At 44.9% G+C, this 18,084-nt stretch overlaps 1 protein-coding gene across 2 annotated transcripts in view; it reads left to right on the forward strand.

The window, feature by feature from the left end:
- Positions 1–18,084, forward strand: part of NRP2 (neuropilin 2) — a 114,408-nt gene that overhangs the window by 39,774 nt on the left and 56,550 nt on the right. For both annotated transcript variants that reach the window (XM_063095111.1, XM_063095118.1), the window contains exons 5-7: positions 229–384; positions 2,103–2,272; positions 4,159–4,314. In XM_063095111.1, the coding sequence (XP_062951181.1) occupies positions 229–384; positions 2,103–2,272; positions 4,159–4,314 (482 nt within the window). The remainder of the gene's footprint in view (positions 1–228; positions 385–2,102; positions 2,273–4,158; positions 4,315–18,084) is intronic.

The raw sequence follows: 18,084 nt of genomic DNA on the forward strand, positions 1-18,084 counted from the left end.
AGCTGTGAGAACAAGATGAAGCCAGCTCAGTGAAAGTACTTTTTAATGTACAGGGGAAATATTAGATCTTGTTCTTAAAACATATCTTTCATTGTTCTTTGGTTTTTTGTCAAGGTGTACAAGGTGATGCTCTGTTGAATGGCATGCAGTGATGGGGAGCAAGAACATGTTGGAAACCGAGTTAGACATTTTCATATTTGCTGACCTTTCTTTGTCCTGTATGTGCAGTTGGCCCCCTGATTGGCAAGTACTGTGGAACCAGAACACCATCTGAATTTCGTTCATCGACAGGGATACTCTCCCTGACCTTTCACACGGACATGGCAGTGGCCAAGGATGGCTTCTCTGCACGTTACTACCTGGTCCACCAAGAGCCGCTGGAGAGTGAGTTGGCTGGTTGGGAGCCTGTCCTGTCTTTCCATCAGGGCTGTGAGGGTGTACAGGGGACGAGAGGCTGACCTTTGTGAGAGAAGAGAATGGGAACAGTACAGAATGTTGGTGGCATCTGAGTGCAGGAAATGGGAGCCACCTCCTCTAGCCAGGCAAAGATTAATGAGAAAAGAACAAATGTTGATCTGGGTGCTCATTTCTTTAAAAAAAAAAATGTGTGTGTGTGTGTGTGTGTGTGTGTGTGTGTGTGTGTGTGTGTGTACCAAGAATTAGTTATTCCCAGAGACAGTCACCAGACCATCTCATGCCTCAGTTTCCTCATCTATGAATGAAGGGGAGGTTAGTTAGGATGATCTATACAGGGTTCCCTCCTGTACTAATACTGTTTGGGTCCAGAGCCATGTATCTCCCTCTCCGAGCCTCATGGGACATTGTCACAAAACTGAGCCATTTTAAACCTCTCTTTCTACATTTTTTGACATTAAACATCTGTGGCCCTAATTAGAGTTTACCTGGCTAGACTGATACAAGTAGTTTGAGTTTCATTCCACACTTCCAACAGAGATAACTTTTGGAGCTTCTACTGTGTGCCAAGCACTGTACAAATCACTGAAGATGTTGCTGTGACCCCAGCTGTCATGGACCTGGTGGTCTAAGCCATTGATCTCTCACCCTGAGCTACATCTTCAAATCAGCTGCTCCTGGATATGTGCTTCAAATGTGCTGCCATTTCTACTTAGAAACCCAAACGACAACTTTAAGGACTAAAGAAGCACTTTAAGAATGATTAGAACAGAGGAAATCCTGCCACGGTTGTAGATAGCTCACTACATTTGTAACTACAGACTTGGCAGCCTGGCCTGCAGGAAAGTCACTGCGTTTTGTTCTGGGTTTTGCTTTTGTTTTTTTCATCAAAGAGCTCGTAAAAATTGGAGTGACAAAGAAACAGTATGGCAAATTGTACAGTTCTGCAAATGGACAGTGTAGTCACAGAGCTAAAGAATAGGTTTGATATCTGAAAAAGATTGCTGGTCCTTATCAGACACATGCACACACAAATATTGATCAGCATCAATGGCTTCCACAGGAAGGACAGCAATTTCACTGATGGCACAAGGCCAGAGAAGTGACTTCTGGGTCCGTTTGCCCAGACAGGTGGAGCAAGGGAATATAGAGTGACATGTATGTGCTCACAGAGGTCTCCCAAAGACAAGTATTTATGCTCTGTTATGTCTGTCTTCTGTGCCAGAACTCACAAGACAGTTGAATGAAAGAAAAAAGTAAAAGTGCCTCCTGGGTGTTTATTAGAAAGCAGGCTTCCCACGATGTATCAGCCCACCCAGATTGCCACGAATCTATCTCACGTTTACCTGTATTGCAATAATAGCGCATCTGCTGTCTGTGAGCATCCGTAGCCTGCAGCAGTAACAGTTCTTGAGCTTTAGATTGTATTTTTAATTTGTATGATGATTCTTATTTATCCACAGCCTGATTTCTTTTAGGTCCAATTTAGTTTCTTTCAGACCCGGAGGGGTTGACAAGCTCTATGACTTGGTGTATGTAGTTGTTTTTAAAATGTGAGCCCATAATTAGGGTCTTTTAGATGAGGGAGTGCCTGTAAGGACTTGTCCCTAGAAGGGAGAGGTGTTTGCAGGATCCCAGAGCTTTGAGGTTGAGAGGCCTAACTGCCCTTGACCATCTCCATTCCTCAGACTTTCAGTGCAATGTCCCTCTGGGAATGGAGTCTGGCCGGATTGCTAATGAACAGATTAGTGCCTCATCTACCTACTCTGATGGGAGGTGGACTCCTCAACAAAGCCGGCTCCATGGTGATGACAATGGCTGGACCCCCAACTTGGATTCCAACAAGGAGTATCTCCAGGTACTTGCTCAGATACCAGAGGGTGTGCAGAACGTGTGTGTGTTGGTGGGGCAGGGGGCTGGCTCCTCAACTACAGTGAACAAAGGGCAAAAAGAAAATGAACAGCATGCTTGAAAACTCCATTCATTTATTCATTCACCCATTCATCCAAACAAATATGTATGCCAGGCATGAACAGACTGTGCCAGGCACCGTGCTATGTGCTGGGATAAATCGATGAGTGAGAATGACCCTGTCACTGCCCTTGTGGAGATTACTGGGCCTGGGAGAAGTTGTTTGGCCAGGTTGCTGTTTGTCCTAACACTGTAGTTATACAAGGACCATTCTATAAACAGTTCCAGATCTTCCTCCTTCTTGGCACAGGGAGGCATCAGAGACTTGGGAGTGTTGGGGTGTTTTCCTGAGGCAGGTTTGTTGAAGTGCTAGCTGAGCATGGCAGCTTCTCATGATCTTTGCTATTTCGAGAGAGCCCTGTCAGGAAGGTTTTGCACATAGCTATCAGAAGAACACATGGGAAAATGTCACTACCGGAAAAAAAACTCAAGTTGCCCAGATGCTCTGCAGCAGCTTTTCAGACTATTGTTTGCTTTTCTTCTCAATATGACTTACGACTCATGTTGAGTAATCTTCCCACACTGCAGACTGGTACAGCTCTCATCCCATAGAAAGCAGTAAACAGGGGAGAGCAAGCTGCTAAGTCCATACCAGAACAACAACTGCTTTTATGACACATGGCAGACAGCCTTGTGACCCACTGACAAGCCTGTCCTAGCTCTGATGGGGCATGGTGACCTCTGCTTCAAGAAGGACATTGCAGAGCAGACACAGAAAAGGGAGAAAGACCACTTAGAAACTCCAGGGAGTCCACAGAGGTTCTAACAGCACAACCCTAAGGCCATTTGTCACTGTCTCTCCTCTGTGTCTCTCCAAAAATTCTTCTCATCCTGTAAAGCTTCCAGAAAGTTCTCCTTTATAATTGGCATCCATTGACTATAATTCTTATTTTTGCTCCTTAATCATGTACTTTCTCCTATTGCCATCCACCTGTATCTCATACACGTAGATGGCACTGCGAACGTCTTCTGAATGTTCAATAATGCTGAACACGTATTAAGTGGCCAATAAGTGCTTGTTGAATTGAATTTTACCAGTTGGGCACTGGCTAAATTTTGGTGGCATGAAGATTGCCATTTAGAAACACTGTGGCCAGCAAAGAAATTTTTGCATCCAGCAATTTCCAAATAGGTTTGGCATTGTGGGAGGGAAGGTACCTCAAAATGTTGGCGATCCTCCTCACAGAGCAAAAGGTCAGGACTCAGTGCATAAGCCTAATTGCTTGGGCAGACTCTGCATGCTCTTTGACCCCTTAGTGACCTGAGCAACTAAATACACAATGGAGCGAGGGGGTGTGGGGAAGGGAGACAGCTATGAGCTGTGACTTTTGCAAGTAGGGCATTATAAGTGAATAGGATTGAACTGGACTGGATTGGAGTGGATTGGAGTGGATGGAGCCATTGTTCCTTTAAAACAGCATCTGCTTTCACCATCCCAGGTAGGCCATAGTTTAGTAAGAAGGGATCATAGTTCTAGATGTTTAATGATTACTCTAAGAAAAACTGAATACTGTCTGTTCAGATTTCCAAAAAAGAGAAAAAAGAGAGAAAGAGAAATAATCAAGTTACATTTTCAAGGTGTCTGATTTAGTGTCAAACAAGTTGAGTTTAATTGTCCAGTGCAATTGTAAACTGATACTAGTTACAAATACGTCTCAGTGAATCACAAACACAGGTTGTGAGCTAAGTATAATGATCCTGTCCTTTGAGGAAAAGTAAGATGCTGCCTCATGTTGGGAGTGGTGGCCCCCTGATGCCCCCCTGTCTTCCCAGGTGGACCTACGCTTTCTAACCGTGCTCACGGCCATTGCGACACAGGGAGCAATTTCCAGGGAAACCCAGAATGGTTACTTTGTCAAATCGTACAAGCTGGAGGTCAGCACTAATGGTGAAGACTGGATGGTGTACCGGCATGGCAAAAACCACAAGGTAAATCCATTTCCCCTCCTCAAAGGCACACCAGAAGGGCACGGGAGGGGTGGGACAGGAGGAGCTTCGAGTTGACCCCACACAGGGGAGAAGGCCTTGCTTAGTGAGACTCAAATAATTGATGAAGGAAAGTGACATGCCGGCCATGAAAATCCTCTTCCTTATGGTCAAGTGGTTGGAAAGCACCGTTTCTCAACAGCCTGGCTGCTGTTGCATCTTGCACAGCAGAGAGAGAGCTTACAGAGTGTTCTCTGACTTCAAATGAAGGAGAAAATGCCTTCCCAGTCCGTGTCTCCCTACACAGGATTCACTGAACACGATGGCCTGAGTCCCCTCCACATGCTGGGTTAACAATCACAAAACCACATGAAACTACAGTTCAGGAGTTACCGAGGTCTGGAAGTGAAAGGGCACAAATCCTGAGAGGGAATCACAATGTCCCAGAGAAGAAAGAGGACAGTAAATAATGAGAGATTCAGTTTGTCAGGGATGGGATCTGAGCTGGCAGTCGTGCGTGGCAGCGAGGCATTGAATTGTCTCAGCTGGTGTCTTCAGTGTCTGCGCCTCCCAGAGGTGTGGTCTGCGTGGGTGTGCAGGGCTTTTGTTGTACATATGGATGAATGTCTGGCACTCAGCTTTCTTAGTACACATGGCATTCTGGTTCTGCAGCCGGCGCTGGTGATGTGCTGGGGGTTCGGCACACTCAGCATATGGGGCTGATTGGAAATGGCCAGCGTCTCACCTGGATGGGGAGTGGGGGCTGTCATGGAAGCACAGGCATGGTGGTCCCTGCAGACTGTGGAACGGCTCTCAGGATTGGAAGGAGAGTGTGGTTCCCAGAAGCTGCTCAGCCTTCCCTGGAAGAGAACTGGGGAAGGAGGAAAGAGGTGTCTCTTCTATAGTGCTGCCGTTCCACCAGGCCTTGGTCTGTCGGGCTGTGAATTATCAAAATTGGCACAAGTGGCTCAGCCTAGACAGGCCAAAGGCCTTTTTCAAAGGGAATCTCCTCAGTCACTGCCCCAAGGCATCTTGCTCTTGCTTGCACAACTGGAAACCCTGGACCTAGAAAATCCTAAACTATAAATGTTGGCTGTCTCATTCATGAAATGTGAGTTTTTAAAGGAGTAGATTTTTTTAAAATTTTAATTTCTCAATATACATTATAGTTGATTTTCGTGTCCCTTTACCCGTTCCTCTTTTTCCCTCCTACCTTTCTTCCCTGCCCCCTCCAATCTACATTGTATCTGTTTACTTGTCTTAACAAGTTCAAGGAATTGTTGTGATTATTGTGTCTTCTTCCCCCTCAACCATTGATTTGTTTGTTTATTTATTTATTCATTTATCTTTAGCTCCCACAAATAAGTGAGAACATGTGGTATTTCTCTTTCAGTGCCTGATTTGTTTCACTTAGTATAATTTTCTCTAAGTCCATCCATGTTGCTACAAATGGTAATATTTCATTATTTTATTATAGCAGAGTAGTATTCCATTGTGTAGATATACCACAGTTTCCTTATCCACTCATCTGATGATGGACATTTAGGCTGGTTCCAACTCTTGGCTCTTGTAAATAATGCTGCAATAAACATGGGAGCACAGGTATCCCTTCGGCATGATGATTTCCATTCCTCTGGGTATATTCCCAGCAGTGGAATTGCTGGGTCAAATGGTAGATCTATCTGTAATTGTTTGAGGAACCTCCATACCATTTTCCATAAAGGCTGCACCATTTTGCAGTCCCACCAACAGTGTATGAGAGTTCCCTTTTCTCCACAACATTGTCAGCATTTATCATTGTCAGTTTTTTGGATATTAGCCATCCTAACTAGAGTGAGATGGTATCTCGAAGTGGTTCTGATTTGCATTTCCCAAGTGCTGAGTGATGTTGAGCATTTTTTCGTGTGTCTGTTGGCCATTCATATAACTTTCTTTGAGAATTCTATTCAGCTCCTTTGCCCATTTTTTAATTGGGTTATTTGGTTTTTTGCTGTGAAGTTCTTTGAGTTCCTTGTATATTCTGGATATTAATCCTTTGTCAGATGTATATTTTGCAAATATTTTCTCCCACTCTGTTGGTTGTGTTTTAACTCTGTTGATTGTTTCTTTTGTTGTGCGGGAGCTTTTTAGTTTGGTATAATCCCATTTGTTTATTTTTCCTTTGGTTGCCTGTGCTTTTAGGGTTATATTCATGAAGTCTGTACCCACTCCTACTTCCTGGAGTGTTTCCCTTATGTTTTCTTTAAGCAGTTTTATTGTTTCAGAATGTATATTTAATTTTTTAATCCATTTTGAGTTGATTTTGGTATATGGTGAGAGATACAGGTCTAGTTTCATTCTCCTGCATGTGAATATCCAGTTTTCTCAGCACCATTTGCCGAAGAGGCAGTCTCTTCTCCAGTGTGTAGACTTGGTACCTTTGTCAAAGATCAGATGGCTGTAGGTGTGTGGGTTGATTTCTGGGTTTTCTATTCTATTCCATTGATCCTGTGTCTGTTTTTATACCAGTACCATGCTGTTTTGGTTATTATACCTTTGTAGTATAAAGTGAGGTAGTGTTATGCCTCAGCTTTTTTTTTTTTTTTTTTTGCTCAGGATTGCTTTGGCTATTTGTGGTCTTTTGTTATTTTATATAAATGTCTGGATAGTTTTTTCCATTTCTGAGAAAAATGTCATTGGAATTTTGATGGGGATTGCATTGAATCTGTAGATCACTTTGGGTAATATGGACATTTTCACAATGTTAATTCTTCCAATCCAAGACGATGGGATATCTTTCCATCTTTTTGTGTCCTCTTTAATTTCTGTCAACAGTGGTTTGTAGTTCTGTTCATAGAGATTTTTCACATCCTTGGTTAACTTTGTTCCTAAGTATTTTATTTTTTTGGTGGCTATTGTAAATGGGCTAGCTTTCTTGATTTCTTTTTCTGCATGTTCACTGTTGGAATATAGAAATGCTACTGATTTTTGTGTGTCAATTTTGTATCCTGCAACTTTGCTGAAATCCCTTATCAACTCTAAGAATTTTTTTGTAGTGGCTTTTGGCTGTTCAATATATAGGGTTATATCATCCGCAAACAGGACAGTTTGACTTCATCTTTTCCAATCTGGATGCCCTTTATTTCCTTCTCTTCTCTGATTGCTCTGGCTAGTACTTCTAACAGTATGTTGAATAGGAGTGTTGAGAGTGGGCATCCTTGTCTAGTCCAGGATGATATTGGCAGTGGGCTTATCATATATGGCTTTAATTTGTTGAGATATTTTCCATCTATGCCTAACTTGTAGAGAGTCTTTATCATGAACAAATGTTGAATTTTGTCATATGTTTTTTCAGTGTCTATAGAGATCATCATATGGTTTTTGTCTTTGATTTTATTGATGTGGTGTATCATGTTTATTGATTTGTGTATGTTGAACCAAACTTGCATCCCTGGGATGAATCCCACTTGATCATGGTGTACAAAAAAACTAAATGTTGGCAGTCTCACTCATGAAATGTGAGTTTTTAAAGGGGTAGATTTTTTTTTTAAATTAAAATCACCATGGTAACATATCACCATTCATCTGAAAATCATGGCTTCCAGATATTACCTGATGTCACACACACACACACACACACACACACACACATACAATTTCCCCATTTCCCTGATAAAGAAAAAGTGAGGTAGTTAGCAATCAACAGATGTCCCCACCCCGAAGTGTTGGGCCAGGTCTGGTTTCCCATTGACTGAGTTTCAGGAAGGGTTGCCAAACATCATCTGGGAATGGCAAGTCTGAATTGGCGCTGGAAGCCAGGAGCTCCAGGGGCTGGTCTTCATCCCACCCCACCCTTTTCAATAGGAAGTTCAGCTAGCAGGAGAGTTTCCAACAGCTGGATAGGGCTGGCTCCTGGGAGAGCAGGAGAAGGCTCACCTGACTGTCTCCCTGTCCAGGTTCCATGACTAAGCAGCGCTGGCCAGAGGGAGACTGTAGCATAAGCTGATTTTAAAAGCATGCAGTTGGACCAGGATGCTATTTAAAATACCATTTGTAGGAAATCTGCTTTTGGAAATACCTTAGCACTGCACATTTTGATAGAATACTGTCCTCCCTGGCTTTATCCCTGGTATTCATTCTGCAAGGAAGATATTCCTGAGAATTGAATTTAGCTTTCTGGTCTTTAGAATCATCCTTCTCAACTTTTTCTTATTGGATACACACTCTCTCTTTTGCCGCCTCTTCCCATCCTTGGCTACATTTCTTTCCCCAGTAGCCAAGGGGTAACTTGGGCTTTTTGTTTTTGTTTTTGTTTTAGTGAATTGGTCCTGCCCACATAAAGAGCTGGGGCAGAAGAAAAGCCCTTTCTCTCTCCATTAGAAATTCATCCTCTTGGTACTTAGAAGAAGGCAGGAAAATGGAAAGTCTGCCAATTAGGCATTGCCCGGCTCCCCAAGCTCCCTCACCCCAGTGTGGCTGTGGCAAGTTGCCGGGGACCTTCCCTGCAAGGCTGATCTCTGCTGCCCCCTCATTAGCAGATCTTTCTTGCAGGTATCTGTATTTAATGTGAGGATTTCTCGCTGTTCGTGGTGTGTCAGTGAAGCTCTCCAGGCTGCTGGGGTTGAGATAGTTGAGTGAACCATGGCAAATAGATTTGTCAAGTCTGCTGCAGTTTGATTTGATGCCATGAGGGGAACGTGGAGCAAGGAGGTGACTTGGGGATAGTGGGGAGAGAGGCTTCATCCACGCCGAGTGCTACCACCGAGTTTCTCTTTGTAGCTGCTGACTGTTGGGCACTGTGCCAAGCTAACGGGTGCTGAGTGGTGGGCTTGAAAGTGAAATTCAGACAGCAGGACCTAGAAGAAAACTGAAGCAGAGATGGGGGCAGCAGCCTGCTCTGCTCTGTGCTGCAAGGGGGAGGGTTTGCAAACGCTTTCCAGTGTAGAGGGAGTGAAGAGGGGATGGTGACATTTGGGGCAGAAATGTGGGAACTAGATTTCAATTCCCTGCTCTCTGTCAACACCAGTACAGCAGACCAAAGACCAGGGAATTGGGGGGGGGAAGGAGAAAAACAAGATTAATGAGCACTCAAGGTGGTGGGAGATGGCTGTGCTATGTTCTTGCAAAAATACTATTTACAATTTGGACCCAGGCTGGGCTGAGGCAAGGCCTGGGCCTGTGGGGGAGTCCCGTCCTTCTTGCTGCCAGGAGCTGAGGAAGACAAAAGAACTCTTTTCCAGCCTCCCCCAGCCAGTGAGCAGCCTCTTCTCATTCACTTCCCACTTACCAGGTAATCCTGAGGTTGCCTATGAGAAAGCCGACCACACTTGCTGGACCACACTTGGCAAAACACGGCCGGTTACGCAGGCCACATGCACAGCACATCCCCAAACCCCCATCCAATTCCACATGCCATAAATATGAAACCTATGATTTTCATATAGGGTGGGCCCTTCTTAAGCATATTTATGGCATAACCACAAGGCAGAGAGCTCATCTGCCTGATGGAACTCATATCCAACCCACGTGCTCCCTTAGATAATACAAATTGCTTCCCATACATTTTTTGAGAAACCACAAACAGAAACTACTGCTTTTGGTTTCACCAGCTGAATTAATAACGCCTCAGACATAGCATAGTGTTGTCATGAAATAGTAGAAAGTTCACGTGTTGCATCATTATAGGCACAATTGGGAGGTGAGATATGAGGAGAGGTACATGGAGAAGGGTTGGAAGAGCTCAAAGGCACGAGGCCTTGGTCAAGGTCCCACCCTCCTCTAAGATGCCCATCCCATGAGTCTGCACTGGATGGATGGGCTGTGCCTGAGGAATGGAACCATGACTGGTGTCAGGACAAGGGGACTGAGGCCATTGCCCTTACATGTCTAAATGGAGCCCTTGTCTCCAGTCCTCCCTTATTTGGTAATCATGGGCATCTCCTTTGTTGACATGGCTCTGGTTACCTTGCTCTTAGTCACATTGTTGCTGTGCTTTTCCAATGTATTTGGAAGAAATTTGGGCTAAAAGAGAGCATCTGTATACCCTGATGGCCAGATGGAGGATGGAAATGTGAGGACAGGGATGAGGTAAGGCTTGGGTCCAAGAGCTTTCAGAATTACCCCTTAGTAAGTGGCAGGAACACACTCAGCTCATCATATTAATGTAACCATGATCTCCAAGGGGCTCAGAAAACCCTCAGGCACCAGCTAGTTTGCTTCAGAACTTCATAGTGTTTTACACACTGTGGAATAAAAGTTCTCAGAGACTAAGTAACTCACCCCCGGGAAACTGTGCAGTCCCCGTGGAGGGCTCTTGGTCACCAGGCTTTGATTTCCAGGCTGGTGCTCTCAGCAATCTGACCTACGCCTTGCTCCTCATCTTGCATCCAGAGGGAACTTGGCTTCCTAGATGTTCTGGCTAAGGGCTGAGAGGTGAGCCTTTCTCTTCTGATGGAGATCTGAAGGTGGGTTGAGCTTGGACAGCGAGGCTTGGAAGCAGGCTCATCAGTGCAGAGTTTGGACCCCCTCACAGAATCATGAGGATGGAGAGTTGAAAGAAGTTGTTATTTGTTTGATTTGGCCCCAGCCCTTCAAAACAAATACCCCACTTCAAAAATCCTCTGTCCTGTATTTATTTTCTAAATTAAAACAAATCATTTTTAAATCAGACTTGAGAAGAGAGAAAGTGGTGTCAGAAAACCAAGCCCCCAGATCAGTTGGCTAGCAGAAGTACCTAATGCCTCTCTTTAGATCCTCTTAGATGATGCTGTGTGTGATCTCAGACATTTCTCTTAACAGTTCCATGCCTCAGTGTTTCCATCCACTGTTGGCAAAGTACCTTGAGATCTGTGGATGGAAGGCTCTTTGCAGATATAATTAATGTATTAGACCCACAAAGCTCTTCTTGAGCAGAAGCAAGTTATCCATTTAAAAAGTAACAAGGCCCCATGGGATATTTGTCTGCCTCTTTTAAAATCATTGGTCTGGAAGGGACTGTGATAAGTCATCCAGACCTTTCCCTGCATCTGATGGGGCCTGCATTGAGCTGCTGCAGATAAATATTACCATGCTGGCCTCATTCTTCTGTTAGGGATGCAGTGATTCCTCCAATTAATAATTTGAGTTTTCAAGAGAAACTTTTTTTTCTTTGTACCTCTTGGTAGCTAAGCAGCTTCCCCTTTTTCCTTTTGTAGTAGTAACTTTGTATCAGATTAGGACAATAACTGAAACTTTAAACTGGTAACGGGCATCAGCCTTCAGGAGTCATGGGCTCAATTGCATGATGTAACCATGGCTATGTGTGCTCTGAAGAGGGCCAACGCCCCTTCCAAGTTCAAGTCCCTCAGTTTCTCTGCCCCCCTGAATTGTAACTGAGAAGAATCCAGTGCCCTACGTAATTAAGTTTATCCCTTATCCATTTGCCATGGGATGAGCTCAGACCTTTAGCCTCTCCGCTTAGGAAGCTCAAGGGAAAATTTCATTATCCATAAGCTTGAACCTTTTCTCTGTCAGGCTCCTGTGGCCTTCACTCAACTCCCATGGGTGCTGACTTGTCCCTGGGAGCTGATGCCAGCCTCACTGGTGCTCAGAGCCTTCATGCTAAATCCCCTGTGCTCCTCGCCAGCGCCTGCACAGAGGCAGCGGGAAAGAGCACACTCAGGGGGGATGGAGGGCAGCTTGAGGAAATGCTTTCCTTGCTGCAACCCCAGCCAACCAGCTGAGCACTGGAGGGAGGGCCTCACCTGGGAGCATGACAAGTTCCTTGCTGTTACCATTTCCCTGCTCTGGGGTTTACCACCCGGAAGAGACATGCAGTGGCAGAGGTGCCCTGGAACCTCAGTCCCTGTTCCCCTGGCTCTCTTCTGCACACCTGGGAGTGAAAGGTGCCTCCTTAAAAAGATCTTCGAACCTCCATGTCAGGAGGTTTTCCGGTGTGGAGGGCCCTCCATCTGCACAGGAGGACGATGGGTCCGTCAGACAGTCCCTGCTCTGACACTGTGCTCTCCCCCGCCCATCTCTCCTCCAGCCCCAGACCCCTGAGCTGTCCTCCTCTCCTCTCCTCCCTGATGCCTTCCTGTCTCAAATCCTGAAACCCTAATCCTGTTAGGATGCTGTGTTCCAGGGCGCAGCGTCTCGATGGGGGTAACATAATCCTGCAGTAAATCTAGTGGACCCCACAGGCCCGCACAGATGGGGATGCGCAGCCCCCACCCACCCCACCCCCGGGAGAGACCGCCTGGCTCCTCTGTCTCCTCCTGCATGTCAAGAGCACTGCCTGATGACAAAAACAGCCCTGAAGGAGGAAGAGGAGAGTGGGGTCATCACAGTCATACAGGAGCATTTGGTTGTTAGGGAGCTTCTTTACCCTACCCCGGCCTACCCTCCCTCAATCTCTCTCTCTCTCTCTCTCTCACATAAATATAAATATATTTTAAAATATACACACAAACATGCAGACACATCCCTTCTGACTCTATCTGGCTAAGTTCCCACATCCACTAGAATGAGAGCAGCTTTAAAAAACATTTTTTAAATAGTCTTTAAGGGAGAGTTTTAAAAGAGAAATGTCAGAACCATGATTTGCAAATAGGAAAAAAACAATGCCCATTCCCTTAACATCATTTTCCCCCAGTGCCCCCTCCCCTTGCCTCTTTGGTGCAACAAATTAATTAGACAGGATGGCATTCATTGATTAACCATTTGCTTTTATGTGTAGACCTGATGGCTGGTTTTGGAGACAACGCAAGGGAAGGGGTGGGAGAGGGAGGGCAGGCGCCCGCTCTGCAGCCCGGGTGAGTGGGCACAGTTGTTTGAGACCCATTTTTACAATGGCTACTGGTTTCCCCAGTTTCTGCCCTCCCTTCCTGCCACCTTTCTCTTCCGCCTGCTTTGTTCTCCTCCTCCTTGAGCGTCTGTGCCAAGTAGATTGAAATGGAGAACTTTGGATGCAATGAAACATTTATTAGTGGAGAGAAATATTTATTTTAAAAAAGCAGCAGCAGCAGCAGAACATCTCATGCACGATTTCTACCTCAGGGCTCTGACACTGTATTTTCTTTGAAAAATTTTCCTGCTTTCTTTACAATCCCTGGAGCTGACTGAGTTCAGATATTTACAGCAAAATAGAAATATACAGTAGGTTAAACCATAGGTGATGAATAGACAGGCGTGTGCAGGCTGAATTCCGAGGATCTACTCAGATCGGATGCAGTGTCCTCCAAAGGGCCGCCTCAATTAGGGGGGTTACCCCAGCCAGGCAATACGTGAGCTTGCACTGTCTCTCCTCCCAGGAGCTTGATGGCTTTGAAAGAATCTTCTTGACCCCCTGAGGCAGGCATAATGACATGTAGCATCTACACTGTCCTGGGCACCTGCACATTGACAGCAAAGGTTAATGGATTGGAAAGAGATTTAGGCTGGGCAGAAACCCCCCAGCCTGGAGGCCTGGAAGGTCAGCGGGCTGTAATGCTCACGGTCCTCAGCAGTGCCAAAGCCACTGTCCACTCTTCAGAGAGGACTTCAGGAGGGTCAGCAAGGGGAGGGGCCATGACTAGAGATGGGCCAAGAAACAGGGACAAGGGGTCCTCAAAAACCATCAGGGAAGTTTTCTGGCTGGATGTTTCTTATATTTTGTGTGTGTATATATATATGTGTGTATGTGTGTATACTATATATAAAACATACATGTGAACATATAATATATATAATACATGAGATGTCTTCAAAAATTCATAGAAAGATTCATATTATCCTCCAATTCCATTTTTTCCCATGAACTTTTTGAAATACCCTTGTATATATAATATGTATGTGTGTGTGTGTGTGTGTGTGTGTGTGTGTGTGTGTATTATATATACAATTTTCTTTTATTTTACATTGCATTATATAGTCCATGCCTGTGAGTCCACAAGCATGGTAACCACATGCTGATTTTCTTCTCCTGGGGGGTGTAGATAACAACCCAACAGGGATGTTGGATAGCAGCCGATTTAATTGGCAGATACCCCCCCATCCCATTTCCCTCCCCCAGAGGTGCAAATCAGAAAATCCATGAAATGCTGCTGGTTTTCAGATCTTGTCTTGCTGAAAATAAACCAAAGGTCTTAAGAATCAATTGGAAAATGTTGGATTATGTTCAGAATTCAGCAAGGCACCAAATGGATTATCCAAACCACTTTGTGCCCTGAATTGTTTTTTAAACTTGGTTTGCAGAGATATACTTGAAGAAATCTTTATATTCAACATAGCTTCTTTTTTAACACATACAGACACACACAAATATTTTCAATAATTACAATATAATCAACTCTATCCCCCAAAAGCTAGGGTCACCTTGAACATATTCCCGGTTCTCCTTTGGGTGGTAAAGCTATCATAGTAAGATTTTTCTTTTAAAATTAGTAAAAATGTATGTTTTCTGTGATATCCAGCTTTTAAAGCCAATGTTAAAATTTGATCACTGTGATTGTTATATGCCTATCTGGGTATAACATACACTGGAAATCCATTGATTTTTCTCAGCATTAAGGCTATTTCATGGCAAAGTTATGGCCTGAAAAGTTCTGGCCTCAAGGTGGGCCTTGGGGGCCAATCGCTTTGAGAACTTGAACTGTCCCAATTGTCCCGAGACCCATTCGTTGCTTGTGACTCAGCTTCCACTTTTCCGTCCACCTTGGGTGTTGCTCAGGCACTGGAGCCAGCAGGGAGGGCTGGTGAACTTTACTGTCTATCTGCAAGCCTATTATCGATGCCATTTTCCTGAAGGAGAAACCAAGGTATCTAAGGTTGATTGATTGGCCTGTAGTGATTCAGTGAGTCACAGGGAATAGGGAATAAAACCAATTACCTGGCATCATTTCCCATGCAAACAGGCCCTTACCTTGCAATGCCTAGACTGGAAGCCAAGAAGCCATCTCAGGGAATTTGATCAGAAAACAGGTGAAGGGTGATTCCAAAACCACAGAAGCATTGAGAAAGTCATAAAGATGTATAATATATGATAGCATTTGCCAGCTATAAATAGGGGAGATACAGAGAAAAAAAAATTGAGGCATTGTAAATCCATTGAGTCAGGAGAAATAGAAACTGCTTAATATTTCATTAAAAATGGATTTTCATAAATTGCACTTTGATATCTTTGGGTGAAAGACAATATGTAAGGACTAAGGCGTTGTTATTTATTACTCATTGTTATTAATAATTTGAACTGTTATTGAACCAACACATCAGCAAAGTATATTCTTCCTGGGAATGGGGCACTCAACATGTGTTCCGGACACTATTTAAAGTGTATAAAAATCCACAGCACTTGTCCACAGAAGCACTTAGGCTATAAGGGACGACAGGTAACTAGAACACCCTGTTATAAAGTGGACACTCTTGGAGCAGTTCAAATCACAAAAACTCTCGTGAAGAAAGGCTTAGGATCTGGGGCAAGAGAGAATCTTACAAATCAACTTGTACATTCCCCTCATTTAACAGAGGATGAAATTGGGCCCCAAAGGAGATGGAGACACTTGCCCACACTTATGAGCTAATTAGCTGCAGAGCCTGGTTCCTGGCTCCCAATCCAGTGATTTTTGTTTGTTTTTTTCCACAACGCCACACTCAGAGTAAAGTGTGTGAAGAGTTTAATAGAGTAAGAAGGTGTTCCTTCGGCAAAGCGTCCAGAGAATAGAGGGCAGATGTGAATACAAGGTGAAGAGCAAACAAGAAACCAGTAAGAAAACATGAAGGATCATTTGAAGCCAAGTTGAAAAGAGTCTTCATTTGATTCTAGGGGTGGGAGAAGAGCAAAATGGAATGGAGAATGAAGTTCAATTTGAGCAGCCAGATAGATGGCCTAGGGCAGAGAAACGATGTGCTTGCCTCTGTTCCTGACTGATGCTGCTGGAGGCAGAGAACTAGGGGGCTCACCCAAAGCCTGAGGCCACATGCATCCCTGGGCAGGCTAACCCCTCCTTGGGCACATACACACAGGCATGTGCACACTCATGCCATATGCAACATTCTCACACACATGCCACCCTCCCAAAGGCAGTCCAAGTATACAACCATTTCTTAACTGAGGGAGAAAAGAGAAGGTCTCTTGGTGGTATCTGCCAAGGCTGAGAAATGAAGAGGTCCGGCAGGATAAAACTGGGTATTAAAAACACATAAGACGTGCTGTGTCTCTAAACGGTGCCAGCATGGTATGTATGTTGTGGATGAGCAGCTGTGTTCAAGTTCACATCCACTCAGCTCTCCAGTTGTGCAGTCACATGGCAGATAAAGCTCCCCCACATCCCCATATAAACTCTTTCACATCTCCTGATGGAGGCCACACACACAGTCACCATCACCTCCTCGGGAGCTGTCCAGGGATGGCCCCTGCTGCTCACAGCACCCGTCCGAAATAAGCAAAGTGCTGCATTTGTTTCTTCCTTGCCAGAACAAAAGGAAGCACAAACAAACAGCCTCTGCCTCATGCTGAATTCTTCTCTTTTCCTTGGATTCAGTCCCTCTGTCCCTTTCCTCAGAGCTGTGGAGCCCTTTACCAGCAACAAAGAAGCAGCAGTGGGAATGGCGGGGCCTGGGCTTTCCAGGGACCCCCTTCCGTCTTCTTTTGGTTGTCTCTCTCATAAGATCACAGAGGGTTGGGCACCTTTCCCCACGGGCCTTCTCCCAGATGTCTGGCTCTGGCTTCTTTCTTCCTATTTCCTGGGCCCTTCTCCCCTTGCTAATTTTGTCTTCTCACTCATCCTCGTCCTCAGTCACTGTACAGGAAACAGCAAGATCGAACCTGGGAGAGATGAGGGGTCAACCAGTCCTTCCTCTGTGCTCCCTGCTGTCAACAAGGTGGCAGGGGAAGAAGCCAACAGCCTTAGGGCTCAGGGTGGGAGGATTCCCCAGGGGAAGAAAGGGAGTCTGCTGGGCAGGCTGGGTGGGAGCCCCTAAGATTTGGTGGGCTTAGCACCAGGAACCCTGGTTTTTAACTCAATATGGTGGACCAGTGAAAACCTCTTTCCTTCTCTGTCATGAGCAAACCTCTTCCCTTCATTTGGTTGCAAAAGGTATGATGTCTCCTATCCTTCATCCCCAACACCAGTGGTGTGTTATTAAATGGCTCTAACTTTTGACCTTAGCAAGTGGGAAATATGGAGCATTCAAGGTTGCAAATGGTGGAATTCACAGTTCACGAAGAAGAAAGGACTGTGTTATTAGTTGGCTATAAATGTCCGTGATGCTCTTTACTGTCATCCAAAGCCATTCTAAGGTGGATTGTAAACATCAGTGGTCAGTGACTTTACTTCCAGTCAACCCACGCTTGGAGAACTTCAGGGCTCTGTGACTCCGAGCCACCAACATAACACTGCAAATTTATTAAAAGAGATGAGTCAGCCTAGGAAACCATAAGCTTAATGCCTAAAAACTTGTCAAGGGCCCTGGATCAAGACAGGCATCTCTGAGCCCTGGTTTCCTCACCAATAAAGTGGAGATAATAGTACTTACCTCCCAGGGTGTTATGGACATAATTACGTTTACACAGTGCCTGGCTGAAGGGTATTCAAATATGCCAGTTCCCCATTCCTCTTGTTCCAGCCCTGTTGTATCCCAAGCACCTGGCATGTCCTGGGTATCATGAGCTGAAGCATCTAGTTCCCCTATGCAGAAGAAGTCACTGGTTGTTGAAGAGTTGGCTGTCAGTAGGTTTACAGAACTCGGTTGTTATAGCTGTGACAGGTATGACTGAGAAGTGATGGTTGGTTAGTTGGTTTTTCCCTCCAGCCTTATCCAGGGAAACCAAGAGAATTT

The sequence above is a fragment of the Cynocephalus volans genome, chromosome 1 (assembly GCF_027409185.1).
Source record: "Cynocephalus volans isolate mCynVol1 chromosome 1, mCynVol1.pri, whole genome shotgun sequence".
Classification (NCBI taxonomy): Eukaryota; Metazoa; Chordata; class Mammalia; order Dermoptera; family Cynocephalidae; genus Cynocephalus; species Cynocephalus volans.